The following is a 17,919-nucleotide window of genomic DNA, read 5'->3' on the forward strand; positions in this document are numbered from 1 at the left end:
ATGACTATGATGATGTATTGCTATTAGCGTAGTGCAAAAAGATTGGCAGGACCCTCGCCCGGTACTCCATAGTAGCCAGACTAGACCTGTGTTACCTTCTGGGGCCTACACTCGAATGCCAGCACCCTGAGCACCTCTTGTGATTACTAAGCCCTGTCATGACGTTGCGTGACGCCTACTCACTAAGCCTCATTCAGCACCGTGATGTGCATCACACTGCAGCATCATAACGTCGCGTTTCCCGGTAATCATAAGAGGCGCTCAGGAAGCTCTCTGTGCTATAGTCTGGCTGCCTTGGAGTACCGGCAGGAACGCTAGACCACGGTCTTGTGAATCTTTTTGCACTGCTCTATTTATCATGCATGCACTTTTTCCAAAAAATGTTAAGTATTACTTTAAATATATGCATGTATTGCTTGCAACCCGGGATTATTTGTAGTTCTGTTTTTGCTTGCCTGGCTCCTTTGGTTTAGTCTGTTTATAAATGTAACTGGCTTAAGTCACACGATTAAATGATTTTTTTTTTAACTTGTATTGAAATTCATTTTAAATCTAGATATATGCTGGGCCTGAAGCTGAGTAACTTTGTAAATACATTTCATTAGTCATCGTGTACGGATTGTAACAATACACATTACATTAAAGTCGACTAAACCTGACAATTTTGGTGAGACTGGATGACCATCTAATATATATATATATGGGGGCCTACCTTGTCTCACTGATCATCATCTGATCCATTGGGCAGAGGCGTATCTATGGTTTCTGGCTCCCGGGGCAAGAATTCATTTCGGCGCCCGCCAACCCCCCTCCCCCCAGGACATATGCGATTTGCACACTTGGTCATGTACCCACGAGCTCCTCTTCCTAATGCTCTCAATGTTCAGTGAAAAACAGAGAAGCAGAAGAGAAGCTCGATGTCACAGGACCACAAGTATGAAAATCACATATGAGTGACGTGTCCATGTGACGACTACTGGAACCTGCAGAGCTGGATCCTGGCATCGCAGGCTTCTGAATTCTCACAACTAATGCATTGCACACTTTTTAGGATTCTCCCTTGCCGGTGGACAGTCATGTCAGCACAAGCATGTGATTTGTATACTTCTGACCACATTCCGACTAGACGTGCCCGGCCTCACTGTTCATTTTCACTGAGTGAGGCCACACATGTCTAGTCAGCATGTGACCGCATGTATGTAAATCACCAGCACCAGAGAATCCTGACAGCGTGCAGTGCGCACTGTGAGAATTCAGAAGTCTGCAGTCACCCGCATACATGCCCTCATTCCCCTGTACTGTTTCTTCATACATGCAAACCCATTCCCCTGTACTGTTTCCTCATATATGCCCCCCATCTCCCCCTTTGCTCTTCATTTTGTGTTCTTAAATCCCCCCATCTCCTCTCCAAATCTCCCCACACAATAAATACCCCCATTCCCCACACAGCTCCTCATCATTCCTTTCATTCCCCACACTGCGTCTCATCATCCCCCCATTCCCCACACAGCGTCTCATCATCCCTCCCATTCCCCACACAGCTCCTCATCATCCCCCTATTCCCCACACAGCGTCTCATCATCCCCCTATTCCCCACACAGCGTCTCATCATCCCCCTATTCCCCACACAGCTTATCATCCCCCTATTCCCCACACAGCTCCTCATCATCCCCCTATTCCCCACACAGCTCCTCATCATCCCCCTATTCCCCACACAACTCCTCATCATCCCCCTATTCCCCACACAGCTCCTCATCATCCCCCTATTCCCCACACAGCTCCTCATCATCCCCCTATTCCCCACACAGCTCCTCATCATCCCCCTATTCCCCACACAGCTCCTCATCATCCCCCTATTCCCCACAAAGCTCCTCATCATCCCCCTATTCCCCACACAGCTCCTCATCATCCCCCTATTCACCACGCAGCTCCTCATCATCCCCCTATTCCCCACGCAGCTCCTCATCATCCCCCTATTCCCCACGCAGCTCCTCATCATCCCCCTATTCCCCACGCAGCTCCTCATCATCCCCCTATTCCCCACGCAGCTCCTCATCAGCCCCCTATTCCCCACACAGCTCCTCATCATCCCCCTATTCCCCACACAGCTCCTCATCATCTCCCCTATTCCCCACACAGCGTCTCATCAGCCCCTTTCCAAATTACATCCTGAGAGCCTCACACCGAGTTCTGCGTCCTCATTCCCTTGTACCCTTTTACCCTGGGTCCATGGTGCAGCTCCTCTCCTCACACGGCTCCATGCTGCAGCCCCTCGGTCCTCTCCTCGCAGGGCTCCTCATTTCCAGCTTCTCTTCTCCACCAGCAGCTTCCTGCAATCGACTCCTCCCCCTCAAGAAACCAACTCCAATTTAGATGCTGCCCTGCAGTCAGATCTTCAATTGTACTCATGTCTGTAAGATACGAGTACAATTGAATACTGGGAGCCGGCGCGCTAGCTTCTCTGTGCCGGCTGTCAGCTTGACTCCCAGTCCGGGGGGCGGCAGAAGGCAGCTGCTGGGGGAGACGCTGCGGACCACTGCATTAGGCGGCCCGACTGCGGCCCCCTGCCAGCTACACCCAGGGTACATGCCCCGGCTGCCCCCCCCCCTGGATACGCCACTGCCATTGGGCACATTGTATTCAAATTCCCCCAGTCCTTTTGTTCTTCCTTGAGATAACCGGCCTCCAAAGGTGTCCTACAGAATAGATGCAAGCTAAGTGTGTGCGTGCTTCACAAACTTTTTGGTTTAACTGTTTGTTTTTTTTGTGTGTGGGGTTATAAACTTTGCTAGCTACTGATATGATGCTAACATATCTGAGGAGTCATACACGATATTCTTTTTTTTTTTTTTTTTTGTAATCATCATATATGGAGAATGCTTGGTCCTAGAAAGCTGAAACCTGGTCTAGAACCTTCGGAAGCACTGGATTTAGCTATGTGCCAAATTTCATGTAGATTGGTACAGTAGTTTGCCCCTAAATTAATATTTTTTTCCAAACTTTTATTTTGTGTGAATATCTTGAATGCTTTTGAATTCCATTTTTTTGGCAAATATGTCAATAGCGGAAGGTCCTAAAGAACAAACTTCTGCCTATTAGGACTGTGTCCTCCTGGCTTATTACATTGCTGACTAACGCAGCCTGGTGCTCTGCATGTAGTGTAACAGGAGGCTTCCAACCCTCCTCTGCCTTCTGTTACAGGCACAGAAGTTCCCTCACTGCTGTATGTGCACAAATAGATAATCCTTTGTCTATGTAATATTTTATTTCAACTTTTAGTCTCCTTATAACAAGTCTACAACCCTATAATGCTGTCTTGTACCCTTGTTTTTTTAGTTGTCATCAATGCTTTTCCTCCCTTCATTTTTAGTATACTGTATAAAGTGTAGTCAATTGTCATTACTCATATACAGTGAAAATGTGCTGTATGCTATGCTGAAATAAATAAACTTAAAAAATGTCTGATTTATAAAAAAAAAAAAGTAGAGCTGATGTTAATATCAAACATTTAAAGGGAACCTGTCTCCAGGTTTTTCAGTCTTATTTGAAAACAGCATAAATAGAGGCAGAGACCATGAATCTCATTCTGGGTAACTTATTGGGCTTCTTGCAGTAGTTTTGATATGATATATCACAGTTTTATCTGCTACAGATCTGCTAGTCCTCTCAATGTTGAGATCTGCTATGTAGAGCGCGATAATCTTAAGCTCTGATTATTATGATTGGCAGCTTTCTGACTATAAACGCTATAGTTAGAAAGCTATAAATCAATAGTTATACTGAGCTCATCACTAAGAGGAGTAACAGAGCTGCAGCAAATTTTATCCAAGCTGCAGTGAAAAGCCTTGCATGGGTTGGAATATGGGTCTTTGTCTTTATTGTAACCTGGTGACAGATTTTGTTTAAAGACCCTTTTTTCTTTTAAACCTCATTGCGTAAATTCTAGAGGTCATTTTGATGCACCACACATACTGCATTTTATAGCTGCTGGCAATATCTGTATTTGGTGTACAGCAGTCGCTTTATATGTCCACTACACTTTCAAATTAGTTGTAATGAATTCTAGTGAATATATAAAACTGCAGTATTTTCTACACTTTATAGCAGACTCCTATTGATCTTTTGGCTATATTTCTGGTTTCCCAAATCTTCAATCTACTGATGGCTTAGACTGCTGCTGTCCTTCTTGGCCGTATAACCACTTTTTAAGCAGATGGTAGTGTGCTGTGTATCATTGTGGTGTATCTGATATGTTCATGGTGTGATTAAGACTATGGTACATGTACAGATTATCCTGTTCAAAGACATAGAGCTAACATGACTGGGGACCTATGGATAATTCACCATGTTGTTTTGAGATGTTCAAAACCCTTTTAATTTCAGAAATATGCTTGCTAAACCAGTTTTCAATAAATATTTGCTTTTATAATTGCAGAATATAAACCAAAAACCTGTCATCCTTCGTAAACGGCGACAACGGATAAAGATAGAGGCCAATTGGGATCTTTTTTACTACAGGTGAAAGGCACAAAAAAATTACAAAAAACAATAGTTTGTCAAATTAAAACAGAAAAAATATATGCATGAGTTTTCATGTCTGACTCTTACTATTGTATTATTTTTGATTCATCATTTACATTTGAATTTCCTTCATACACCAAAGCTAATTTTATGTAAACCCCTGCAATGGAAGAAATTCTATGCTTCAGAGAAGAACCAGAAAACTACAGTATGAGAGATTTCATATGAAACCTCACTGCTGAAGCCAACGTCTACCCTCCTCGCCCCTATGTAACTGAATTATAGAATAAGACCCAAGACTACTTCAACAAAACATTTTCTACTTTATAATTTTCATAAACGGTCACACATTTTTCCTTTGCATTAATTCACATTTGAATTGCTTGTTATTGCTTGTATGTTTGAAGATTTCACCAGGATCATGCTCGATCGAACTTGATCTGGAACTTTAAAACAAGGGAGGAGTTGAGAGACACGCTTGAAGCTGAAATGCGAGCATTTAATGTTGACCGGGAGCTTGGAAGCTCAACAGTGATCTCATGGAATCATCAGGAGTTTGAGGTATTGATGGCATCCTCCTAGAGTCTCGGCAATGACAACAGCATGACAGAAAGCCACCAATGAGTTTGTAAAGGGAATCTGTCAGCAGGTTCAGTCTAAAAGTGACTGGGACCCGGATTCCAGCTATGTGTCACTTACTTGTCCTCTTGCAGTACTTTGGGTAAAATCACTGTTTTACCTATTGCAGATCTGCTAGTCTTCTCAGTGATGAGCGCAGTCTAACGCTACCCACATTGACCCGTTTCCTCCTTCACTGTGCAGAGGTCAAAATCTGCCAATAAATGATGGGGTCAGAAATTGCCAGAGCTCATGAATATCGATGACTACATAGCAGAGACTTGGCACTGAGAAGAATTTCAGAGCCAGAGTTAAAATCAGGATTGGTGCCTACTTTATGCCGCTGTGATATGGGGCAGGAAAAACCTGGTGATAAATTCTCTTTAAGCAACTATTTGTTAATTAGGAAAAGACTACCACCTGTTCAATTATCTTGTAAAACAAACCAATACATATTTAGCCCCCCATAGACTCTAAATGGCAGTAGGTTGAATGATGATTTATCTGATCGTCATCCCGCCTGACTCTCCCATACACAGGAGTGCATATGCGGATGAGCGCTCCTGTGTTCTCTGAGAGATCTGCTGCAAGACTCCTCCGGTGGTGGCTTATCTCTCAGAGAACAAAAGGATCGGCAGTCTGAAATCAAACCCTGACCATGATCTGTTGGGGGCCCCATTCAAATTTTCTTCACTGCAACTATGGAGTGCCGTGGTTTTTAGTCTATTTTTGGTGGGTTTGGCCAGTGTTAGTCTAAAGTGTATGGGGGCCTCTATTGTCTTGAGCCTTTCTTAACTAACAGTTGTACGACAAACTCAATTGCCAAAGAGGATTTCTACCTTAAACATAACGTGGGGCATGAATTAGGGAGACAAAGTGTGAGCTGCAGGAACAGTTTTTTTCTTACTGAGATATTGGCATTTTTATACCAGTTGCTACGGAAAGCTCAGCCATATTAGTTGTCCCTTTTGAATTTGCTTCCCAGGAACTTGTAATCAGTTTGTAGTTTCTCCACTCTTTAGTACGAAGCAACAGGATAATTGTCCTTCACTTGCCGAGAAGGTAGTTTAAAGGTGACAACCAATATGGCTGCACTTTCTGTTGTCATTTTGTAAGATTGCTGGCTACAAATTGCAATATTTCATTATGGAAAACAAACCTAAGCATCAGTTTTTAGTTGGATTGTAATCATTTGATTTCATGTTTTCAATGGAACCACAAATGTTTCTTTTCCATGTCAGATTAAATACAGGTTTACAAATAAAGTATGATGTGTCACTTTTAAAGGGACTCTGTCAGCACCTGTCTCGGTTAAAACCAAAAAGTACCTGCACTCAGTGTATCATGGTGATGCCAAATATTTAACTACATCTTCCCACCTGATTGTTTTCCCTTTATCTCCATCCCCCCTTTTTTTGATTGACAGCTTTGCCTTGATAGAGGAAGAGAAGGATGGAGATAGATTGAAAACAAGTAGGTGAGAACATGAAGTTAATGTTTAGCCACACCATGGTGCACCGAGTGCTTGTGCTTGGATTGAGCAATCATTCAGTGCTGACAGTCCCTTTAAAGGCAAGCATACTGTAGCCTCCCTGATGGAACACATGGACTTATGTACTGTGCTATATCGATGCCGACTGATTGTTATATATAGCTTTCATAATTCAAGCTTGGAGTATGTTTTACATTGCGTGTAGGGGTCAATGTGTACAAAGCCTTCCTAGGGTATCGAAAGATGACGGTTTCTCCTTAGCCCTCTATTGATCTTCCGTGCTTTCTATCCTTTATTGAAGGTGAAATACGAATGTCTGGCTGATGAGATAAAAATAGGAGACTACTACCTTCGATTGCTGTTGGAGGAAGATGAGAATGAGGAGAACAGTGTGATAAAGCAGTCGTAAGAAACCCTTTATTATGTGGTGTATTGTCTGATGCTTTGTTTTAATCTGGTTGTCTACTTTCAGGAAAGTGGACCTCCAAACTTGCAAAATACCTAAAACGACAAGCGCAGCAGTTACACAGTTACCCTGCCTAGGTCCAGTGCTAGTTCTCCACCATGCTCCCGTTTCAGTGTTCTGGGTACAGTGGTGACATCACATCAGTGGTGCTCAGCATCGCCATAGTAGCCACTCACAGAGCTCAGCAGCTCATGCCATCTGCCTCACCACTGCAACCAAAATACTGAGACCGGAGCAATGGCGGAGAATCAGTGCTGGGCTCCGGGAGGGTGAGTACTTGTTCTGTTTGTTGTTTTTAGGTATTTCACAGCGTTTGAGGCCCATCTTACTTTACTTCATTTGTTTTATAGGTATGATTTCTTCAATGAACTGTACCATCGATTCCTCCTGACTCCAAAAGTGAACATGAAGTGTTTATGTTTACAAGCCCTGGCAATTGTGTATGGCCGGTGCCATGAAGAAATAGGACCATTTACAGATACCAAGTACATTGTCGGAATGCTTGATAGGGTATCAGCTGTTTAATTACTATATTATATAAGCACAATTGGCAATACTGTTTTATTCATTTGTGTTTCTGGGGTTTGACTTTTTTGAACATTGTCAGATTTTCCCCACTGGTAGCTTCTAATTTACACTGTTGAGAGAATGCATATAAGGTGCAGGATACACAGGTATGCAAAATTTGGGTTTCTAAAAACTGTTTAAAATCCAATGACTGGTTGTTATGTTTTGTTATGCCTTGTTTAAAAAAAAAACACACATTTTTAACCATCACTTATGGAATTTGCACGAAACGCGTGTGAAATTACGTACTAGCGAGCTGAAGAAGAAAAATCTTTTTTGTAGCCAAAAATGTACACAATATTGTATAGAGAAATTTATTGAACATTCGTTATGCTACTTTATTGGACATTAATTCTCGGCGCCTTTTCCTTTTCTCTTCAATGCTTCTCTTGATACCTTTTCTCTTTTAGAAGGCCTGCGGATCTTCTCTGTGAAGTATCCAGCAGTAGTCCCCCATCATGTTCACATTCCATCTCCTTGGTATCGTCTTTCCATCTGCTGGATATCCTGATGAAATCTTTTTGCTTGCTCTTCACAAACAGCACCCAGATTTTCAGGAGAGTAGTCCAAATGGGAATGTAAAAAATGTAGCTTCAAATTCATCAGACAACCCAAGGCTTTGAAACGTTTCTCAACAGCTTTTATTTTTACTTTGATCACATCATCCTTAATGAGTTTCCAAAAAATGCAGACCCACAAAAATGCCTTCCTTCAGTTTTGCTTCTGACAGTCCCTGCAAATTGGTACACAGGCACTTAAAAGTTTCTCCTTCTTTCCATTACGTCCCTCAGGACAGCACCATGGAGGACGTCCTTCCTTGACCTATAGCGGGACAGGATCATAGAGAGGTTAAAAGGACCCTCCCACCTCCACCCTCCAGTGTTTTTTCCTGTCCCTACAGGGACGGATGTATGAGAGGTTGCTCCTAGAGCGAAGATAGCCTGTGGATTCTCTTCCCCCTATCAAGTGGTCCGTGGCCAACACCTAACTGGGTAGAGGTCCCTCAGCTACGAGTGCTGTACCAAATGGACTAAGAGTTTGGGGGTCTCAACCTTCCCTTTTCCTGGTCAGACGCACCGTGGCCGACTCCTCTTTGAGAGGTTCCTCAGCCAACAGGCAGCCTGTGCAATGGGCTTAGAGGGATCGTTTGGCAGGTCCAATCCTTCCCCCTGTCAAGTAGCCCAGGGTGGAAACTCCCCGGTAGGGAGTCCCTCAGCCCCAGAGACCAGTCGAGTGGACGGGCTCCTGGGTAGAGCCGCTTCCTCCCGGTGGGGGGCTCTCGGCTCGGACGCCGACCGGCAAAACACCGCTACTCCCGAAAGTTGTGTGGTGGAAAAGTCCATTGTGCTTCTGGTGACGTCAGAAAGGGGCGCCGGCACATAGGATCGGCGTGCGTTCTTCGATGGAACACGGAAGGGGGCACAGGCAGTAATGCATCATTCCTGACGGGACGCTGCTTCCTACCACGGTAGGCTCTCGGCGTTACCAGCTCCCCCTGTCTTCTAGCAGGTATGGAGCCAGCACAGGTGAGTACATGGTTTAATGTTGCATTGATGGCCTGGGCCTCTGGACTGACTCTAGTCTCATGCCTTTGTGCCAAAGCTGTACCTGGAACCCATTTACAGCTAGGCCTTGGACCTCTAGGCTATGGTAGGGCCATATGTCCAGGCTACATCTCATGACTGGACTTCAGTTAGTTGCAGGTCTTGTCTGCACAGAGCCTTATGATTGGGCTTCAGAGTGACTTTGGAAGCATGCTTTCCATTTTCTGGTTCAATAAGCAGGTGTTTTTTTTGCAACCTAACTACTCCATCCAGAGGCGGACACAAGGTGTTAATTCAGCACATTGTCTCCATGAAGACTGCCCTCCAGCTGCTGCTCATTAATTAGCCTTCGGGTGGAGTCAGTCTGACAAATGAGATGTACTGTTCAGAGTGGAGATTTATCTGGAACTCTGATAGATGGCTCTTTTGCTTAAAAGTGTAAGTCATACTGCTTCTATGCATCAGATTGAGTGTCTCCATGCATAATACTGCATCATAGTGCCTCTATGCATCATATTGAGTGCCTCTGTGCATAATACTGCATCGTAGCGCCTCTATGCATTATATTGAGTGCCTCTGTGCATAATACTGCATCATAGTGCCTCTATGCATCATATTGAGTGCCGCTGTGGCATCATACTGTTTCATATTGCTTCTGTGCATCAGATTGCTTCATAGTTCCTATATGCATCATAGCGCTTCATAAGTTGCTTCATGTATCATATTGCATTGTATTGCTTCATGGTTCCTATATGCATCATAGTGCTTCATTATTCCTATATGCATCATAGTGCTTCATATTGCCTTTGTGCATCATATTATATCATGGTTCCTTTATGCATCGAGTGCTTCATATTGCCTTTCTGCACCTTATTGCATCATATTGCTTCATGGTTCCTATATGCATCATAGTGCTCATATTGCCTTTATGCATCATATTGCTTCAAGGTTCATATATGCATCATAGTGCTTCATATTGCCTTTGTGCATTATATTACAGCATATTGCTTCATTGTTCCTATATGCACCATAGTGCTTCATAGTTACTTCATGCATCATATTGCATCATACTGCTTCATTATTCCTATGTGCATCATATTGCGTCATATTGAATCAGACTAATAGTGCCTCTGGACATCATATTGCATTATATTGCTTCATAGTTCCTATATGCATCATATTGCATCATATGGTTTCGGCGCCCTTTGCCTCAGGGGGTATTATTAGTGTGTCGGGCTTGGTGCCTTTTTCGCCTCTGGCTGTGAGCCACTGGGTCAGACCTTCTGTCCCGTGCCTTGTTGTGTGGCCGCACATTGTATCATCGGCCTACCTCTTCACATTTTTGTCTTGGGCCTCAACTCTGGATATGGTCCTTGTGTTTTGGACCCAGATCCAGCTTCTGCTACTTCATTCTTTACAACAGGGCTTAGTCAAGCAAACAGGCTTGAATTGGCTTAGTAAAATCTGCATTTCTTCTGTTTGGAACAGATCTCTCAGGTAGGTTCTACTTTGAGTGCTAAAGGCAAGTCTATTACATAATTAGCTTTAAAAGATGACATACGTCATTTTGGTACATCCTATAAAAGGACATACTACTGTCCTGGGAGCAGAAAATCCTGCGAGTTGAAAGAAGGGACTCCTTCAGCCTTGGAATGCTTTGCCTTAAAGATATTTGGACTATCTGCAATTTGCATAGCTTTGGGAGCACCCTCAAAGCACGTTTGTTCAGAGTGGCCTATCACGTTCCCTAATCAGTCATTTTATGTGTGTGTGTGTAGCCCATTGACTATCTCCATCTATCCCCACCCCCTGAAGATGGCTGTGCAATCATTGTAAATAAAACATTCTTGATACACACCTGTACTTTTGTATCTTCCCTGCCTCATTGTAGAGTGTAAGCTCTCAGGAGCAAGGTGGGTTTATTTTGCTTTATTATATGGTTGTTACTTATGACTGTTGTGTTTGAGACTGTCAAACTGCAAAGCGCTGCGGAATACGTGGACACTATATGGATGGAAGTTTATTATTGTTACTATTAATCCTTCCCAAACTCCACATTCGGCAATCAGATAGATATACAGTTTCTTGTCCCATAAGTCTGTTGCGGTTTGTTTTCCAGGGACATCAGCACTGCCTTTTGTACCTTGTGGTGAAGCAGCAGCACTGTGTCGTGTGGCAGAGGATCCCATACAGCTCATACGGCTCTTACAGCAGTCATGGCTCCTAAGATAAATGAAACTGTATCCAGGGCTCTTACTGTTAAGACTCCATAGTTTCACTGCCTCACAGTAGATAATCTCCCTCTGTTATGAGGAAGAAACCTACTTTTTCTCTAGCCATGGAATATGGTTACTCCCACAATGGCAGTCTGGGTGTATAAAGATTCCTGAGGAGATTGCCTCTTGGGATATGTATGTGCGTAATATGCATATATGGACAAATAAGGTGACATACTTATAATGTCTGGACTAATGACTTGAAATTATTCGGAACTGCATTTATACAAGTGTCGGAAGATTTTTACTAGCACTACCACCACCACCTTCATTGATTCAGAGTCCGGACACCCTGTGTCTAACATCAAGTAAAAACAGGAGTGATGATCCACGTTTCTCTTTCAGCGCTTCTAATGAGAAGCCCGACGTTGGTAATGGCAGGAGATATTACCTGCCGGATGGTGTAATCCTTAGTTTCAATAATATATAACCCTTCTTGGGGTTAGACATCTAAGGATTTGGAATAGACGTGATCTCCTGGATGAGTAATGTGCGTACATCCCAATGATCTGCCATTATCCATGTACTAACTGTTATTGGTTTGATCTTCCCGCAGTCCAGGACCTCTGTCCTGCAGGTCTCCTTGTAGTACAGTAAGCTGGTCTGTAACCAAGGCTTAACCTGAGCCCAGAAGGACCGATGAAGGAACTGTCCTGTGTTGTTAAGCACATGCAGCTTATTATTGGTCGGTACAGTCCTCATTGTGTGGTGGCTGTGGCTTTCACCATATTTTGCTGGGCAATAAGGTTTTCTAACCCTATTCTGGGGCTGCGATGTCTATAAGTATCTATCACAATAAATAACTTGCTGTGATTCATTATTGGTATTGGAGTACAATGGGTGTATCTCACTCTCTGCTCCTGATGCTTATTTCATTTACCACATTCATACTGAAATTGGCCATTATAGATGTATACCAGGCACTCACTACCGTGATTTTCTTTGCGGATCTCTTTAGATATCTTTGTTTTTTCTGATCTTTCAGATCCTTTATATATTTAGTCAGTTTTTTTGCCTGGGACTTTGATTCCTGGGCTTCTGTACCCACCCTGGGAGAGTTGCTTTGGTATTCTCCATGGTGCTGTCCTGAGGGACATAATGGAAAAAGGGAAATTAGACTTACCAGTAATTCCATTTCCAGATAGTCCCTCAGGACAGCACCCGTAGTTCCCTCCCTTATGTTTCTGTTTTTAGGATTGTTCGGGATTAATCTACCGGCAGATCGTTCGTCCTTCGGATCACCATGGCTCGAAATTAAGATGAAGCAGTTTAATGGTTATTACAGACATGTTTGTAAGGGCATGTTTAGACCATTTATTTCCATCCTTCGGTGGTACTTTGAAAGAACACTGGAGGGTGGAGGTGGGAGGGTCCTTTTAACCTCTCTATGATCCTGTCCCGCTATAGGTCAAGGAAGGACGTCCTCCATGGTGCTGTCCTGAAAGACTACCTGGAAATGGAATTACCGGTAAGTCTAATTTCCCTTTTTCGATAGAGCTTTCACAAACTGCTTAATCAGTCCACGCTTCATGTCAGCTGATTTCAATAGCTGACATATGCCTCTAACATCCGCGGGTTGAATCGCGATCTACCAGCGGCTGTTAGCATGTTAAATATGGCTGTCAATTTCTGGACAGCGGCATTTAACATGATAGTGTCAGAAGCGCCTCCCATCGGCACCCATGTTGCATGACCGCAGGTCGCTGATGGGTTGGCATGACAACCTGGGGTCTGCAGGAGACCCTTGTGGTTTTCATTGCCAGATAACTGAGCGTTGTAGTGTGGCCGGCACTCATGGCAAGTGATCCCTTTCAACCAGGCAACCCCTACATGTACTCGGCCTGTCCAGCAGCCGTAAATCATGCAGCTGCGGCAATGAAAACTAAATCTCCGAACACTAACAAATACTCGGAGATCACCCGAGCGTGCTCGGGAAAACCCGAGCAACGAGTATACTCGCTCATCACTAAAGAAGATAAATGTTTGCTAGATGGCCCTTTACCTTTGGAGGAATTAGAAAAAGCCTTTATCATAGATGCCAGGAGTAGATGGGATCCCAGCTGAGGTCTATAAACGCTTCAGTAATATATTACTTGTTAACTTACTAAAAGTATTCAATCATTCCTTATCAGAGGGTTCCTTCCGCCCTCTATGCAAGAGGCGATAATTACTGTTCTTCCCAAAAAAGGCAAATACCCTCAATTAGCTGAGTCCTATTGGCCTGTTTCATTATTAACAGTAGACATTAAAATCTTAGCCAAAACTTTTATCTAACAGTCTCTGGAATTATATTTACAATAGTCGAAGCGGTCTAGCCAGGTTTCATGTCTAATAAGTCTACTGCAATCAACCTCCGCTTATTCCTAAATATGCAACTTTGAGCTGACTACATGGGACAATCAGTAGTGTTATCCTTAGACCCTGCCAAAGCGTTCAACAGTGTAGAAAGGAGGTTCTTATGGGCAGTTTTACAAAAAATGAGGTTTGTGCTTATTTTTATATCCTGGGTACAATTGTTATATTCTTCCTACAGCTAACTTTAAAGCACATGGTGTGTTTTCTCAGACTTGTAAGCTGCACAGAGGTACAAGGCAGGGGTGCCTTCCGTTGCCGCTATTATTTGCCATAGTCATTGAACCTTTGGCAACAGTGATAAGGAACAGAAAATCACACTATATGCAGTTGTCCTCTTGCTTTTCCTTAGGCACTGTGATAGCTCACTGTTTAATTTTATGGACATCCTTAAAAACTTTGGGCATTTATTGGGTCTTAACATCAATTGGGGAAAATCAGTGCTATGTCCACTAGATACCCTGCTAGCTCATTCCAAAATGCAACAAACAGGAAATTAGTTTCCCCATTCCAATATTTGGGAATTATAATTTCACCCTCTCTTATAGGTTGTGAAAAAAAAAAAAAAAACTTCCCTTAGTGGAAAAAAAAAAAAAATACAAATTGCAACTCTCGATGGTAAGAAGATTGAATCTTATTAAAATTCTACTGTGCCTCAGATGTTATATACAGTGCCTAAAAGTAGTATTCAACCCCCTGCAGATTTAGCAGGTTTAATAAGATGCAAATAAGTTAGAGCCTTCAAACTTCAAACAAGAGCAGGATTTATTAACAGATGCATAAATCTTACAAACCAAAAAGTTTTGTTGCTCAGTTAAATTTTTATAAATTTTAAACATAAAAGTGTGGGTCAATTATTCTTCAACCCCTAGGTTTAATATTTTGTGGAATAACCTTTGTTTGCAATTACAGCTAATAATCGTCTTTTATAAGACCTGATCAGGCCGGCACAGGTCTCTGGAGTTATCTTGGCCCACTCCTCCATGCAGATCTTCTCCAAGTTATCTAGGTTCTTTGGGTGTCTCATGTGGACTTTAATCTTGAGCTCATTCCACAAGTTTTCAATTGGGTTAAGGTCAGGAGACTGACTAGGCCACTGCAACACCTTGATTTTTTGCCTCTTGAACCAGGCCTTGGTTTTCTTGGCTGTGTGCTTTGGGTCGTTGTCTTGTTGAAAGATGAAATGACGACCCATCTTAAGATCCTTGGTGGAGGAGCGGAGGTTCTTGGCCAAAATCTCCAGGTAGACCGTGCTATCCATCTTCCCATGGATGCGGACCAGATGGCCAGGCCCCTTGGCTGAGAAACAGCCCCACAGCATGATGCTGCCACCACCATGCTTGACTGTAGGGATGGTATTCTTGGGGTCGTATGCAGTGCCATCCAGTCTCCAAACGTCACTTGTGTGGTTGGCACCAAAGATCTCGATCTTGGTCTCATCAGACCAGAGAACCTTGAACCAGTCAGTCTCAGAGTCCTCCAAGTGATCATGAGCAAACTGTAGACGAGCCTTGACATGACGCTTTGAAAGTAAAGGTACCTTACGGGCTCGTCTGGAACGGAGACCATTGCGGTGGAGTACGTTACTTATGGTATTGACTGAAACCAATGTCCCCACTGCCATGAGATCTTCCCAGAGCTCCTTCCTTGTTGTCCTTGGGTTAGCCTTGACTCTTTGGACAAGCCTGGCCTCGGCACGGGAGGAAACTTTCAAAGGCTGTCCAGGCCATGGAAGGCTAACAGTAGTTCCATAAGCCTTCCACTTCCGGATGATGCTCCCAACAGTGGAGACAGATAGGCCCAACTCCTTGGAAAGGGTTTTGTACCCCTTGCCAGCCTTGTGACCCTCCATGATCTTGTCTCTGATGGCCTTGGAATGCTCCTTTGTCTTTCCCATGTTGACCATGTATGAGTGCTGTTCACAAGTTTGGGGAGGGTCTTAAATAGTCAGAAAAGGCTGGAAAAAGAGATAATTAATCCAAACATGTGAAGCTCGTTGTTCTTTGTGCCTGAACTACTTCTTAATACTTTAGGGGAACCAAACAGAATTCTGGTGGGTTGAGGGGTTGAATAATAAATGACCCTCTGAAAGAACTTTTCACAATTTAAAAAAAAAATAAACAAAGAAATAACATTCTTTTTTTGCTGCAGTGCATTTCACACTTCCAGGCTGATCTACAGTCCAAATGTCACAATGCCAAGTTAATTCCAAATGTGTAAACCTGCTAAATCTGCAGGGGGTTGAATACTACTTGTAGGCACTGTGTATACTTCACAGTGCACCTGTTCCCTGAATCGTTTCCGCAAGACCAAAAAAAGTTTGTCTTTAATGCCCATAACAACGAATCACAGCACAGCTTTCATTTCTCACACTGTTGTGGTAAAATGAAAGGTGTGATATGATTGGACGCTATGGACACCACAACACTCTTTGAAAACTTTATAAGAAAGTGTTCTCTGCCCACAGCAGCCAATCACAGCAACCAATCTTATGCCACCAAAATAATCCAACAAAGGTTGCGCAAATAGGTCAAAGTATGGTGCAAGAAAATCTTACGGAGTCAGTGTTTGTTAAAAATACTGTACATGATGGAATTTTTTCGATATTTTTACTGAGTTCAGCAAAAGTATATAAAAATCACCTGTTACTTTTAAAAATGTTTATCCTTGTAGACCTGTGATATCTAAGTTAACAGTTCGGTATAGCAGTTAACATGAAGGGTGCTTTAGCATGGGTCTAGTAGAGCATTTTATAGGGCATCATGGTGGCTCACTGGTTAAGACTGCAGCCTTGTTGCACTGGGGTTCTCGGTTCAAATCCCATAAAGGACAACATCTGCAAGGAGTTTGTATGTTCTCCCCGTGTTTGCGTGGGTTTCCTCCGGGTTCTCCGGTTTCCTCCCACACTCCAAAGACCTACTGATAGGGAATGTAGATTGTGAGCCCCATCGGGGACAGCGATGATGTCTGTAAAGTGCTGCATAATTTATGGCGCTATATAATTGAGTAAAATAAATGATATGTGTTTATATCACTAGTTGAAATCTAGAGCTTAGATGATTTTTCCCACTGCAGGAATTCCTGAATCATGCAGAAGAACACCAAAATAATAAAGCGTCTTGATCCTTTGTAACCCGTCTTTACATGGGTTTTTTTCTCTCTTCTCTTTTTCAGTGCACTGACAGACTGGAAAGGGACAGGCTCATCTTATTTTTAAACAAGCTGATTCTTAATAAGGTGGGTAGCTCAAAAGTTGGGTGGTATCTGAAATACTACAACTTGGTATTTTGCTTTTGCTTGCACTGGTTTAAAATGATATTTGTTTTCTAGAAAAATGTGAAAGATGTTATGGACTCCAATGGAGTTAGGATCCTGGTTGATCTTCTTACCTTAGCGCATCTTCACACCAGCAGAGCCATGGTTCCACTTCAGGTGGGTTGGACTGAGAAGCTTTCTCTAATTGTAGCCTTTTTAAACTTGTATAAATGTGTATGGATCTGATCTGCAATAGCACCTACGTGGACAAGAGTGGGGCTGTTCCTAACCTCAGGCAATATCTTTAACACTAATATCCACAAGTAATGTTCTTGTAAACTGAGTGGATCTGTGTGCTCTCTAAACATGTCTGTATTAACAATTTTATAGTTCTGTTTTGGGCCGTTCCTGTTATTCTTTCAGGAAATTGATGAAAGAATTGACAACTGGAAGGCCATGTAACTTCACAGTGTAATCGGTGCTGACCGTGTCAGACAATATAGATACATGGCCTGTTGACTAGGGAAACTTGGTAACTAGCTTATTCATCTCCAGAAACGTTACATGGGCTGGAGTCCACCAGAACGGGGTTAGTTTGTATTGAGCTATACTTCTTTTTGGCTCATAGAAGCAGACCCCAAACCCCCCATCCATACTGTCCATATGTAGTGATACGGCATACGGGTTGGCTTCATAAAACCACCACCTTAATCTAATATCTGTCTTTGGCAACCTCTATGTAAAACTAAATGACCAATTCTGAGATGATGCTGTGGGTTTTTGTTTCGGTCTGTATATTTTGGGTATCTGTACACTGCGTGTGTATTC

The 17,919-nt window shown here is 43.0% G+C and overlaps 1 protein-coding gene across 3 annotated transcripts in view; it reads left to right on the plus strand.

Annotated features, from left to right (window-relative positions):
* Positions 1-17,919, plus strand: part of DNAJC13 (DnaJ heat shock protein family (Hsp40) member C13) — a 217,204-nt gene that overhangs the window by 138,046 nt on the left and 61,239 nt on the right. For all 3 annotated transcript variants that reach the window (XM_077269034.1, XM_077269036.1, XM_077269037.1), the window contains 6 exons: positions 4,436-4,518; positions 4,929-5,082; positions 6,933-7,036; positions 7,448-7,607; positions 17,011-17,073; positions 17,167-17,268. In XM_077269034.1, the coding sequence (XP_077125149.1) occupies positions 4,436-4,518; positions 4,929-5,082; positions 6,933-7,036; positions 7,448-7,607; positions 17,011-17,073; positions 17,167-17,268 (666 nt within the window). The remainder of the gene's footprint in view (positions 1-4,435; positions 4,519-4,928; positions 5,083-6,932; positions 7,037-7,447; positions 7,608-17,010; positions 17,074-17,166; positions 17,269-17,919) is intronic.

The sequence above is a fragment of the Ranitomeya variabilis genome, chromosome 6 (genome assembly GCF_051348905.1).
Source record: "Ranitomeya variabilis isolate aRanVar5 chromosome 6, aRanVar5.hap1, whole genome shotgun sequence".
Classification (NCBI taxonomy): domain Eukaryota; kingdom Metazoa; phylum Chordata; class Amphibia; order Anura; family Dendrobatidae; genus Ranitomeya; species Ranitomeya variabilis.